Source organism: Dermacentor andersoni, chromosome 4, assembly GCF_023375885.2.
Source record: "Dermacentor andersoni chromosome 4, qqDerAnde1_hic_scaffold, whole genome shotgun sequence".
NCBI lineage: Eukaryota > Metazoa > Arthropoda > Arachnida > Ixodida > Ixodidae > Dermacentor > Dermacentor andersoni.
This window is the reverse complement of record NC_092817.1, coordinates 216,716,341-216,730,678: the sequence shown is the minus strand read 5'-3', so window position 1 is coordinate 216,730,678 and position 14,338 is coordinate 216,716,341. Positions and strand designations below refer to the sequence as shown.

General features: G+C 48.5%; 1 protein-coding gene across 3 annotated transcripts in view; it reads right to left on the bottom strand.

Moving 5' to 3' along the window:
* Tmtc3 (Transmembrane O-mannosyltransferase targeting cadherins 3) overlaps positions 1–14,338 on the bottom strand; it is a 789,094-nt gene that overhangs the window by 666,352 nt on the left and 108,404 nt on the right. The window contains exon 1 of one of the 3 annotated variants that reach the window (XM_055074786.2): positions 2,549–3,886. The exons of the other annotated variants lie outside the window; for them this stretch is intronic. Coding sequence (XP_054930761.1) covers positions 2,549–2,563 — 15 coding nt within the window. The 5' untranslated portion in view covers positions 2,564–3,886. Of the gene's footprint in view, positions 1–2,548; positions 3,887–14,338 lie in introns of those variants that run through there. 3 annotated transcript variants of the gene reach the window in all.

Below are 14,338 nucleotides of genomic sequence, written 5' to 3'. Positions count from 1 at the left end.
AATTTGCCAGCATCGCGTATCCGCTGACATGCCTCCTACAGAAGGGCGTTCCCTTTGAATGGACTCCTGAATGTGAAGCTAGTTTTAATGAGCTGAAGTCTCGTCTGACGTCACATCCCATTCTCCGACACTTCGACCATGCAGATCCCACAGAAGTTCATACGGACGCTAGCGGTATTGGCATCGGCGCTGTCCTTATTCAACGCGTCGACACCAAAGAACACGTCGTCGCCTATGCGAGTCGCTCTTTAAGTAAGTCCCAGCGTAACTACACCGTTACAGAGCAAGAATGTCTTGCAGTTATTTTCGCAGTACAGCGCTTTCGGTCGTACCTGTACGGGCGCCGCTTCACTGTGTTGACAGACCATCATTCTCTCTGCTGGCTGGTTAATCTCCGTGATCCGTCGGGCCGGCTTGCGCGTTCGACACTTCGTTTACAGGAATATAACTTTACCGTGTCTTATAAAAGCGGCCGCCGTCATGCCGACGCTGACTGCCTCTCGCGCATGCCGCTTCCAACGACGGAGTGCGACGCGGACAACTTCGACTGCTATATCGCATCACTGGAGCCGGGATTTCCTGATTTAAATACCTTCAAGGTCGAGCAACAAAAAGACAGAACTTTAGAACCACTGCTCATTACTACAAGGCAATCAGCACCATCCACTCGTTTCTGCGTTCGTGATGGGGTTCTTTACAAAAAGAACCATTCTGCTACAGGCCCACGATATCTTCTGGTGGTCCCGGAGAGCCTCCGTGTCTCCGTCTTGCGCGCTATGCATGACGATCCAACATCTGGTCATTTGGGTTCTGCGCGAACTCTCTACCGCCTTCAAGAAAGGTTCTACTGGCTTAAAATGCGCCAGACGACCGCCCAGTATGTGTCCAGCTGCAGCGAGTGTCAACGTTACAAGCGTCCGACGAGTGTTCCTCCTGGTCAACTCCATCCAGTGCCACCCCCAGCACTCCCTTTGAGCAAGTTGGCATCGACCTCCTCGGTCCTTTCCCGCGTTCATCCGACGGGAATCGCTGGATTATCGTGTGTGCCGACCACTTGACACGCTACTGTGAGACAGCGGCAATGCCATCGGCTACTGCAACCGAAGTGTGTATTTTTCTGCTGCGTTTTGTTATTCTCCAAGATGGACCTCCCAGAGTCATCATCAGCGATCGTGGGCGGCAGTTCACTGCAGACGTGGTCGAAGAGATGCTTCGTCTATGTGCTTCAAGGTTTCGACATTCCACCCCGTATCATCCCCAAACAAATGGCCTTACGGAACGCACGAACAGAACTCTTACTAACATGCTGTCCGTGTATGTCGCGTCAGATCATAAGAACTGGGACAGCGTGCTACCTTTCATTACGTACGCATTTAACACCTCAAAGCATGAAGTTACGGGCTACAGTCCCTTCTTTCTTCTTTACGCTCGTCCGCCTCGTTATACACTAGACACTATCCTCCCGTTCTCCAGCCACGATAATCTTTGTATATCAGAGACAGTCTGTCTTGCTGATGAAGCCCGACGACTTGCTTCTTTACGCACTCTTGTTTCACAAGACCGCTCCAAGGCACGCTGCGACCGCCGACACGTGATATATGACCCTGGTGACTTAGTGTTGCTCTGGAAACCAACCAGGAAACGTGGATTGGGTGAAAAACTGCGGGCCCACTATGATGGACCCTATGTTATTACTGTTCGTATCAGCGAATTAACCTACCGCATAGCACGTCTCACATCAAATGGTCGACGGTCAGCAAAGACTGAACTTTCGCATGTCGCTCGTTTAAAGCCCTTTGTTTCTCGACAGCCTGTTTGCGGGCTTCGTCTGCGCGGAGGGAAATGTGACGCTCTTACGTGCATAGTGGGTTCACGCCTCAACAAACAGTATGCGGAGGCACCGAAGGGTGGTGAACAAGGAAGACGAGGTGTGGCTGGCTAGCTGAATATCGACAGGCGCTCAGCTGATCAAGGCCATCGCATCTAACTCTACCCGGCTTCAAAGTAACGCCTTTTGTGAGCGTAACAATATATTTGGTATTATATGACTTTGTTGTTGTTGCTGCACTATATAAGTTCGTTACTACTCCCGTAACTGTACCACTATTGCATTATTCTGCTTTCTGTTCTGTACTACTTACTTTTTCCGGCCAAGTGCAGCTATTGATCTGGGACGACAAATTCGTTATTATATTGAAATGATGGAACTGTGTTTATGTTGTACCTAATTCTATTAGATGGAATATATTTTTTTCTTGTACTACCCTCCTTACACAATGCCTCTCTCGCGATGCCAGTAAGGTATTCTTAAATAAATAAATACTGAAAACCACGCTCCATCGTCCTTGGGTCGGGCATTCTTCCGTGAATTTAAGTAGTACTCAGCGCATTATAATATGTGCACTAGCGGTGCTATGTTGTCCAAGATAAAATGGCATGGGAACCGTGCCAAGCTTTTGGTCTCGTCTCCTCCTTATTTTTTGATGAAAGGGAACAGAGCAGGAGTGTCCACACGCAAACCTCAAGGTTATGACACGGTTATACTCACGTTACACCGACGCATGGCACCGTCTCTCGTCACGGTCTTGCGTTCCGTAGGCGGCTCTCCCCGCGCAATGAGGAAGACTACTTGTATCACGGGGGTTGGAACGCCAGCGCGAACACGTCACCGAACAATTGTTAAGTCATGAACACGGTAGGTGCGACGGCTTCAGCGGCTCGCCCACCAGCTCGGGCGGACTGTCACGTCGTTTCGTCGGCGATAAAAAAAAAGAACAACGGTACTGCCTTGTGGATCCTGTACTGCCGCTCGACGGTTTGTCCGCAAATTTACACTCGCAAAGTGCTTAATAAATATAAGCGGATGAGTAAACTGCGTACTGCCCGTGCTTACGAATCAAGGGGCAAGTAATGAGCGCGCAAATTTCGATGGACGCATGCTGACACATTTCGGCGCTCCACAGTTTGGCGGTAACAAAACCGCCAGAGCCAGACAACTGTACCTAAGCTGACGGTTGAACGCCCACCTAAATCCACCAAGCGGTGCGCTTCGTGCAGGCAACGACGATGCCGAGAGACAGTTTCGGCAACCTGCCTACGAACAGTGCGAGGGATTACCAGAATGCTATTCCTAAGGGAACGGACGAGTTCATCCGGAGTAGACGATAAAACATCGGGACAGAAAACAGCTGTTCCTCAATGAGCCTTCAAGACAGGCAAGCGTAGTTCCTTAGCTGAGAAACCCCTTCACGCTTCATGACCGCCCTCACTGAGATACAGGTGCTTCGAAAGCGGTCTCGATAGAGCACACCAGGAAGTTACGTCTAGGTGCGCACACAGCAGTATTCACAAGCAAAAAGTTTGAACTACGTGAAACCCTACGTAGTTCAAACTCCACAACCTCCTTCCTGCTCTATGTGACGCAATGAATGTCACTAAACACTGGGACCACGGCTTTTGGGCACTTGCGGCTGAAAAATAATACCATTAATAAATAAATAAACAGCTGTATTTGTGAAACTCGATGAAATTACCTGGTGCAAAGGAAGAGAGATGATTTTACACGTAGCGAGATTTCAAAGGCTGCACAAGACCTAAGTTTACCCTGCTGCATAATTCGCCCTGCAGGAGTCAGGTCACAGTAGGAACGCAATCTACTCTCAGAAAGAAACGCGCTCGCGAAGAGAAAACGCAGCGCACCGCCACGAGGGAACCTGTCCAACAGTAATGACCACCAGCTCCCATAAAGGTGGACAAAACCGCGATTCTAACGTGCAAAGGACGTAAGGCAGACACACTTGACCACGGCCGTTACGTGAAGGCTTGTAAGAAACGTCGCTTGAAACACTCCACGAAAATCTACGTGTGACCGCAATAGTACAACCTAAGATGTCCAAAAAACACTGCAGCAAGCAGATGCAATGCCCAAGAAAACTGCGGGTAATGAATGTGGCCGCTACTATGCTGGATATCAAAATGAAGCACAACAGTTCACATCTTTCGTGCAACAAATCCAGTGTTGAAGGGCAAGTCACCCGGCAACGTTCCTTTCAGAGACAGGGAGTACAGACGACTTCGTGCAATAAAGGCGTCATAATGTATTTTGAGGCAACGTGTCGCTTATGACAACTTTGCATGCAATTCAGGACCAAGCACTGAATACGTTGTGGCTTGAGGAGTTCAGGCGCAGCTACTTCCTGCATGCCCAAGTCTAAGCTTCCGCTCCGACATTTCTCAAAAGCGCACGGAGAGCGCACAATGCAACTCTGCGAACGTTCCTTTCTCGCAGACGATGCACAGGAGGAAGGTGTGAACACACCACGGCAGGGCTTACGCTGCGCACCGCACAGCAGCACTACTGAGACAAAACCAACCTTTTCAATGGCTTGGGTTTGCTGTGTCTGCAAAGCGCCAAGACTCTGAAAAGGCAATATATCTCTGAGGAAAGCTCGGTCGTCTGTCATTGATATGAACACGCAAACTCGGAAGATGGCAAGACGGGCAGTCAGAAAATTACATACCGTAGTAAACAATCTATGGCATCACAGTATATGTAAATTGACCTCGTCTCCCCAACAAATATGGAACCGCAGACGACAGACACTACAGGGGATACTTTCCTAAATTATTCGGCGTACTGCACTAGTTACACTTTGAAAGCGAACAAAGCCATGCAAGATCGCGCGGGGCCTGGAAGATGAACAGCCTGAGTGCGTGATGAGGCTCGAACAATCAAGTTTAAGCTAACATTTTGCCTCAATGCGCGAGTCTGGATGTACTCAAGTTGATGAGCATATCTGCGCTCTTGGAGAAGGCAATTGGAAATCCTGGCGAGGTATGCGACGCACAATCGTGTAGACCATCTTCAAGTTCCCTAGATGCACCGATACATCTTTCTCAGCGACTTTATATCGCCAAGCGACAAACAGGTGCAGCCTGTCGAGGCTGTTGTCCTGGGGCGACGGCGAGCGTCCGTCTTATCAAAAAGGTCAAGAGAAGAAAACTTGGGCAGCTCCAAGTTCCTCGACAGTTCAGAAAGAGCACAAATAATTAACCTGCCGAACTGCGTCAGTGACGGCAAGTTGTTCCTGAAATACGAGGCTGCAAAGTATACACAATCCGTAAACTTGGCACGAACACTTGAAGCGATCCACGGTTCACATCACAGCCGACGAAATCGCCGCGACCATGTTAGAACAGCTTTGACGGCAACACCCGGGGAAGAGCTTCGATGCAGCGCAAACGTGACAGTGAATGGCCACGACGACTGCGGCGCAGTGGAGCTCCGCGCAAGCCCGCACACGAGGTGGCTCGGCGCTCCGAAAGCAAGCCACGCGAGTGCGCGCCCGGACCGAAGCCGCCGGCACGTTGACTCGGGCTGACTGGAGCGCCCCTGGCGGCGCAGTCAGCAAGCGCTCGCTGCTTGGCCGCTCTCCTCCCGGAGCGTGTTTCGTCCCTGGAGAGCAGTCCTTCTCACCCGGCACGGTTCTTTCCCGCGCGCGAAGCAACGATCGCTGGCACGTTTGCGGTGTGCTCAGGAAAGGCGCCGCTGATTCTCCCTGCTGGGGAAGGCGCCGAACGCCAGCGGAGCGCACAAACGAACATCGGAGAGCAGCACTTAACCTCAATCAATTACGTTTGCCCGACTGTCAGTCGCCGCCATTAACGAACTTCATCCGAACTGCCTGTTGGAAAGAAAGCAAGCATTCCCTACAATTCCAGTCAGCTCAGGGAAACACGGCTGCGGCCGACACCGCACTTGTAACAAGAAAGTAGACATTTCCCTCGTGATAGCGAGGCATGCAACAACAACGATTTAACGTAGGTAAACCTGTCCGCGTCGTTATCATCGCGTGGATTGCACTTTCCTACAGCAGTTTCAATTGGTAGGCGACTCTCATTATCGCTTTGGTGCGCTCGCATAAAATATGTTCATTTATTGATTTGTCATATCTGCCTAAGGCATATGAAGCAAATAATTTTCAAAATGCTCTAAGGAATTGCTGGCTCTCCCGTAATCGAGAGTAGATGTAAGCATGAAATGGGAACCGGCAAAGCAGATTGGTTGCAGATGATACAACTCACAATCTTAAAATGGGTGTAGCGCATGTTCGCAACTGCACACTTCATCACAACGCACCACGCCCTACTGTGAACTGGTCCATATGAACACTGCCCAGCTAGAAGAAAACCGGTTCAAGGCTGCAATATAGGCAGTGAAACAGAGGGAGACAGAGCGCACTGCCCAGCTAGAAGAAAGGCGCCTGAAGGAGCTGCGTGGCACCATCTCTTGACGCGAAGCAACACCCGTATCGTGGAATTCACGGATCGCTAGCATTCAAAAGGGCACAGGCAAACCGGTCGCAGCGCCAAAACATGACAATGAAGTGCATGGTGCCCTGTGTCTGCCTTTTGAACATCGTTATTGGAAATGAGAAATAAAACTTAAGCGTACTAGAAGTTGCAGCTTAAGTTATATCGCGAACAAACATTAGGAAGAACTCTGAAGCAATATATTTGTAACTTGCTTGGGCGTATGTAATGCTGTCACGTACAGAGGGTTGGGGGCTTCCTCGGCACAATATTCACAGGTAGGGTTCTTCTAAAGGGGAGAGGAGTAAGCCGAGTGGGCGAGGCAACGCCCGATGGTGTTTTAGCAGCGAGGGTGTAGAATTGAAAACAAAGGTGTGCTATTCAACATCGGTGGAGGAATGAATGTGAGGTAGCGCCCTGTGTCAGCCAGTTGACGTGTAGGTCACTCTGGCTTACGCACGGCAGTAATAGCACACCTTAGTTTTCCATCCCAAACCTTCGCCGCTAACTCATCATCGACCATGGCCTCGCCCAACTGGCTTACCCCCTCTCCCCTTCATAAGAACCCAACCTATGAATACTGTGGCAAGGGGGGCATATGTCGCCTTCAAAAAGACAAGTGCACTTGTCGAAACGTTGGCTTCAGCTTTTACCTTGTTCTCGTCTTGCTTAGCGTATACGTGGCATCACCTGACGTGCCCTGTTACAATCGGCCAGTGGGGATAGCGACGAATCGCCTCGTGAAGCTGACAATGCGTCCCCCACGGACAGACTACCGGCGCCCGCATGGCGAGACACATTTGGCGGAGCCAAACGACACGCCCTCAAAGCGGGCCCTGCGACAACTTTTGAAGCTCCGACTGGAAGAAGGTTGGACGGCAGTTGCCCTGGCCTATGGATCTAGAAAGGACAGGGAGAGTTTTAAGAAGCCCATTTTAAGCTCCTCGGTGTGCTTCATTTGAGTCATGCTAGACTGATGAGATGCAACGTTCTCCACTCTTCATGTAGATATTGAAAATAAGTCCACTACCCCTTGTCCTCGATGAGAACACGTTCCTCCCTTGAACAACGTCCTTAGCGTGGATAAGTTGGACGACGGCATGGGCCAGCTACCCCTCTTTACATGCCCGACGCCAACTCTTACAACCCGCACTATGGTTGTAGCTAAGTGAAATTTCTTAATCGAATCGATCAAATACGAATATTCCAGAAAAACACCCCGAATACAAAATGGAATGTTGAATATTTGCTCAATTCTGAAGTACCATAAGAAATGAAGATTCTGCGGAGTTTGTAAAAACAAGAAGATCAAGCTTATATGCTTTGATAAATACTGTTCACAAAAGACGTCCGAATAACTGAGAAGCTAGTAAATTACGAACGACTGCTTTAGATTATCGAGTAGCACGGGCACCACGGCAATGACACTAATACAACCAGGGAACATCATGTCAACATATGCACATACAGTGCCATGTTCGGTGAAGCAGGGAAGTGTAATATTACAGCGACACATTCTTTTAAAGGGGTGCACATATGATTAGACTGGCCAAATAATACTTTTTGACAAATGCGTATATAGGTTGCTTACACCAAGCTGTTCTCATTGAACTGCTGGAAAATATTGGGCAAACATTATCAGCCCTGTGTACACGCTGAGAAACAGGTGACTGCGCCAGTACGGCAGCTATCTCGCAACATAATGATACGAACATCCATGGTTCGGTCACCCTCAAGACTCCACTCCATAGGTGCCGACGAGAGGGGGTTGGAGGGCTCGAGCCCACGCCTCCCCCCCCCCCTCCCGCGAAATTCTTTCGAGAGATTGTGCCTCCCCCCAACCCCACGTAGATTAGCGATGGGGTCAGGGGGCATCATGTCTTTTTTTGTACGGATTTGGACAGATCGACTGAAGAACTACAGTTGCCCAAAAGTTGAAAGAACAGCACAGCCTTAAATTGCCGTGACTACATAGATTTTCCTTGCACCAACAAAGGAAGAGGATGACAACCCTAAAAGTTCAAGATCCACTTCACCATAAGGGGTTCCTACTGGCAACGGCAGCTCTCTGAACATCAACTGTTCCGAGTCTCTGCAGGGAATGAAAGAAACAGCCACTTGATAAGTGCAGGTGTTTCTTTTGTGCACATTCTCTTCCAAGACTTAGAAGCCTTCCCAAATACCCAAATCAACTCTTTATTCGAAACATAAACTATGAACTTGCCCTTAAATATAGGCCCAGCAGAGACTACACATAATCCTCAGGAATATAAATAAAATGTTTATAACAAAATGAATGGCACTCTGAGCTCCATAATGAACTCCACAGCATTAAACCCATATTGAGCTAATGGTGGAGTGCCAGAAAATGTGAACGGTTCTACGAGGTGGTTTTGTGCTGTCCGGGAATTGGCCACACACACTTAACCCACAGCCACCTCATAAGAAAGGAGGTCCCACTGTTCTATGAAGAGTGCTGGCACAGCTCATCATAGATACATTCCGGTGAATTTTTCCCACGGTCCCTGCGGGAAGTCGTCATTTCTCGCCTGGGTATCCTTCGCCACTGTGGCGTGGCTGCCTATTACACAGCAGCTCCGGTGCTTATTCTTCTTCTCCTTCGGATTCCGGGAATATCTGTCAACCATAGCTACTGAAATTGAATCGCAACCACCGTGGGACAAAAAAATCGAGTGCGTCATCAACAACCGGAATCAACGCGAGCATTAATATTGCAGATTCGACAAGCGACGGCTGTATATTCCGTGAATGATCGATGACATCCCTGCTCAGCCCACTGAAAGGTATGCCAACGTTGTCGCTGGAAGCGACCTGTAAGGCTGCTATGGGTAACGCTGGGCGTTTTTGGTGGGGCCGCCGGCAAAATATGAGAATTTTCTCAATAAAACTCGAAGGCCCGCGAGCTTGGCTTTCTTCTCCCTGCGACGACGGAGCGTGCACGCAGACAGACGGTCGAGAAGGCTTTTTGAAGGAGACCAGGGGGAGGGAGAAGCAACTTAGCACGCACTGCAAGAATGTTCGGGCCATGTTATATAAGAGCGTGCTCACCGTGCTGCACGTTGTTTGGTTTCTAGGTCAGGCTTCGAGCAGCGAAGTAGACAACCCCGGCGTATGGGAAGTCGTGAAGTGTGAGCATCGAGTTCAAGTGTCAAGTGTTGTGTCAGCTTTGGTAGCTTAACAAGAAGTGTTTATTCAGCTTTGGTAGCCGACTAAAGTAACACGTTGGGCTTGTTGGCGTGCTTGAGTGAAGTGACCTATGTCATCGCTAAAGTGACGGCGGATAACCGCCGTTCACGCAAGACGCAAGTTGTGCACATCGCACGATTGAAACCGTACGATCAACGCGCATCTGACTCGCTCGTTGAGCTTCCTCTGCCCCGGAGGAAAATGTAACGCCGCATCGGAGAAGCGCGGAATGGAAAAAGAAAGTGGCGCGAGTGATTTGGATGATCGGCTGTATCGGACCGTCCCAACCCTTTTCACTGTAAATAAATCCATTCTAGATCAGTAACAATATAAGCAATGCAGAACTGTACATTCGGTGGATGGCACACTAAGAGGAACAAAGACCATTTGATTAGTCAGAATATTTCCAGCACAAAGGGAAAGGTAAATCAGTCGCTTACTGAGATTTCGATCCCGCATGTCTAGGTGGCACATGGCAAGCTTTTCAGTTAGGCGCGGGTCATTTCAAATGTTTCACCATGGCTGTTTACGCTTAAGGGTGGTTTCAGTAGCCACAAGAACCCATGTGAGTCTGAAGCCTAAGCACATCCAGTATCGCACATTGTCCGAGAATCGCACACTCATCGACGCCACCAAGCGGGAAAAATCTCCCAGCGTTATTTAGTTCTACTGGTCTGCTCTGTAAATATGTGTTACACTTTACCTTGGAGCCACGTGTATATAAAGGTGTGTTGCAGTACATTAAAGGGGTCCTGAACCACCCCTCAAACTTGGTGAAAAAGCACATTCTGTGGACACCATACGCTCCTGTCAACGTCCCAGTCAAATTTTGTATGCGGGAGCTGCATGTGGGGCTCATCACAAGCGGAGCAGGAAGTCAACTTTTATTCTCAAATGCTCTCTTTTCAACAGAGGCACCTTCTCCTCAACCGTTTTGGGGCTACCGTCGACGGCTGTCATATGTCATCATATAGCAGATTGCCATAGAGCACTGCCATTGATGGATACAAGAATCGCGTTTCGGTCAGTGTGCTTCTTCATCTGTATAATAGCTGTAGTAGTGAACGGAACAGGCTGATAGCGAAAATCTGCGCTTCAAATTTGGTTAATAATTATGCACTTCAAAAAGAAGCCAACCATCGTCTGCTCACGCTCGGCCGAGCCCACCCACGTAGGAATGAATCATTGGCCGCATTGTTTATCTATGTCGTATAGCCGTCTGGTCTCGCTAATTTCGATTTGCAGCGAGCACCAAACTGTGCGAAAGTTAAGCTCAGACCACATGTGTGGTATGTCAGCCGCGCCTTGCGAGGAATGATGGATGTTAGCATCTACACGAGTAAGCGCGCCAGTGCGCACTAACTACTGGGTATAGGCGGGCTTTGTATTAAACATTTTACTGAGTGCTACAAAGTAGTGACTCTCGATTTGCCTAATATCGATGCAAAACAAAGCCGGCCCGCTGCCCATAGAGCGGCCAGACAGGAACATGTGGCCGTGCACTCCAGCTTCGCCGTGCACTTACAGTTGCACAATCTGCGTCTGCTGAGCGTAAATAACATGTGGGGTGTTGTGACAAGCCCTCTATAAGTGGGACACTGCCACTTTAACTCGTGCGGCACTGCCCCGCTCCTTCGGAATGGAAGACGTTGAAATCGAATAGGAAAAAGATAAATATTGCCATTGCAGTATCTACGTTCATACAAGGTCTTCCTGTAAAATTATTTTGGTAATATTTTCCTGGAGGTACCGTATTCGTTCCAAGGCGATTTTGAGGCATGAAAGAAAATTCACCAACGGTTTCGACCGTTGCGAAATGCGAAATTTGAGTGCTACTCTATATCTGTCTTGTGCGGCAAGTTGCAAACAGAGCGAAGCGTGGGCCGGCTGCCTCGCTAATCTCGGGATTGCAAGAGGCAGCGAGCACAATGTGACGTATGGGCGCGATTCACAGCAGCTGCCGCAGATGGACCTTCCTCCCAGACGACGCATGCTACTCGGGCACCATCTCGTAGCCATCGTTGCTTTTCTCCTCAACATTTCGCCATACCCTCCACCTCTGCTGTCATTCTCACGTCTTTCATTCCCCGCTGCACTCCGCATTCGCTCTTTCATCCTTTGCTCGTTCGCTCGGCTGGGCCGATGCTCGCGCAGGAATGGGCGCCTAAAAGCTGCGCTCTAAATCTTGGAGGACGCTTAAGCTTCGCTTTCAAAAGTGGAACACAAAGCATCCAACGATCCCTGACTGCTTCTCGCGCTTCACGGCAACTGCACCTTGTGTAACTGTAGTGTTTGCGGGAAAATTCTGGCGGCGAACGCTATGTACAAAGGTGAGCTTTCTGGTAGAAACGTGGCCGCTTGCGTGGGGTGATCCCAAAGGTAGTGCACAGCCGCGCAAAATGAATTACATCATTTTTAGGTTTCTGTTGTCGTTTCGCACTTTTAATATTTAAGTCTGAGAAGATTTAACATAAGAGGTATGCACTGCTAGTGTTTCATGACATTCGTTTGTGGGCTGTCATTCTCAAAATTCCGAGGAATAACTTTGTCAAGAATGTAAGACAAGGTATGAGAAACATTACTGATAGAATGGTGTGGTAATATAACCAGCATATACTGCATGTCACATAGAAAGGCGTGGCATATAGATATACCCAAATATATACGGGGATTTTAGCTCACTAACAACTCTGCTGATGCTGGATTTTCTGCGACAGGGGGCCCTTCGCCCTATTGCATTAAAAGGCAAGATGTGCTGTTGTGCTAGGGTTATATATGTGTGTTTTGGATAACAAAGTTAGGTTGTTGGAAGTCGGCGCTTGTCTCCATCGTTTCTTTCCGCCCTTCATCCCCTGCAGAGCAACGTGCACATATTCAAAGAAAGGTGGTTCAGGACCCCTTGAATACAGGTTCATCATCATCATCATCAGCCTGGCTACGCCCACTGCAGGGCAAAGGCCTCTCCCATACTTCTCCAACTACCCCGGTCATGTACTAATTGTGGCCATGTTGTCCCTGCAAACTTCTACAAGTTCAGGACCCCTTTAATACAAAGCTCTCCCATCCTTATCTTCACAGTCACCGAGAAGCTGGTCTCTGATGGGCGTAATGCATCTAGTCTACGCTCTTCCTCTTATCGATCTTGTCCCAACTTTTCAACAAATTAGCCTGAGTTATTAGCATTTTCTGGGGACCGTGACTATCGTACTTAAGGCAAGTTTAGGCGTGTCTTTTCTTTAACCCATTAGGGACCGGTTTCTTTTTTTTCTTGATATCTTGAAATAAATCTTATATATTAACTTATCTTTGTACTAATAATTCAAATGCAAAAAATTATTACTCTTGCCTAATTAGATTTTGAAATATAGCCCGTGACCATATGGTCACACTGGGCCCTTGCGCTACAGCAAAATACGCGAAGTGAAAAACATTTATTTGAAGCCACGAAACATCACAAAAAACATACATAGCGAATAGTAGAGCACTTATTTAGTGTGATATGGTTTAAATCATAGAATATACATGCCGTCGTCATACTTTGCGCATTGTGTGTGCACTGCGCTGTTGCAATTATCTCATGCACACCTCCTCCTCTTGCCATTAGGTATTGGTGCAACAAAGTTGGCCACTTGGTCATACCGTGTACCAGTCAGGACATCACCAGTCTTTGGGATTCTGCGTTGACCAGGTCCTCTATGCTTATTGGCCCATCGCATCAGGTAGCTTTGTGCAATTTGCCTGCGAATTAGTGCCCGAGCGTTACTGATAGATACATCACAAAGTCAAGTGAAAATTGGCCACCACCACTTTTTGCCACGGATTACAATCCTGTTGGCGCCTACATTTACATCAATCTGGTCCGTACCTCTCATAAAACTTGTACTGAGCAACAATGTTTTTTGCGGGCCACCTCGATTTGCTTCTTCTGAACACGAGAGTACCTGTCTGCAGATGACATTGGCTCTACGCCGTGAATGGTGCTTACGATTGTTACTACAGAATCGTCCATCCAGCGGACAGCAATTATCCCATTGTCGCTCTGCACGGGCTCTTCGTGCCCGCGAGGTTGGCGCTTGACGAATTGTGGTCGAGCGATAAGGCACTCTTTGGGAACACGGTTCCGCTTCACTGTGCCCGTGCCCTCGTAGCCCTGCGCTTTGAGATGCCTGAGTAGCGGCATGCCTGTGAATAAATTATCAAAATAGAAAAAGAAAGGAAGGTCGTGTGTCTCTGCTGCGAGTTCATCCACCATTTGAAGAAATGGCGCCGCTGCTTTTCCGAAGTCCTTTTTATATTTTTCAGATGTTCCGGGATCCCCTGCCTGCCTTGATACCCTTTGAAGTTTACAAGGTATCCGTTCTTGGCATTTAGGAAGCATACTTTATAGCCGAAGCGGATAGGCTTTCTGCGTATAAACTGTTTACAGCCATCACGACCATAATACTCAATCATACTTTCGTCATAGCTCAGGTGACACACAGGTTGAATGTGCTCCAGAATCTTTGCTTTCAATAGTGCCATCAATGGACGCACCTTTGCCAACTTGTCACTAAGCGTTAGGCTTGCATTTCGCACAGTGCAGGAATCGCATTATCTGTACGAAGCGACTTCTTCGCATAGCATTGTAGGTCATCGTGTGGCGCATATGCAAGCCGCTGTCCCAATAGCACTTTTTCCCTGGCAAGCGGTTATAGCCGGACAAAACCAGCACTGCAAGAAAACCTAATTCTTCTTTGGTAACCTCCGGTCTGGCATACTGAAAAATAACGCATACTTTCTTGTTTGTTCGACTAGCAGCTCCACGACGGCTTCGTCAAAA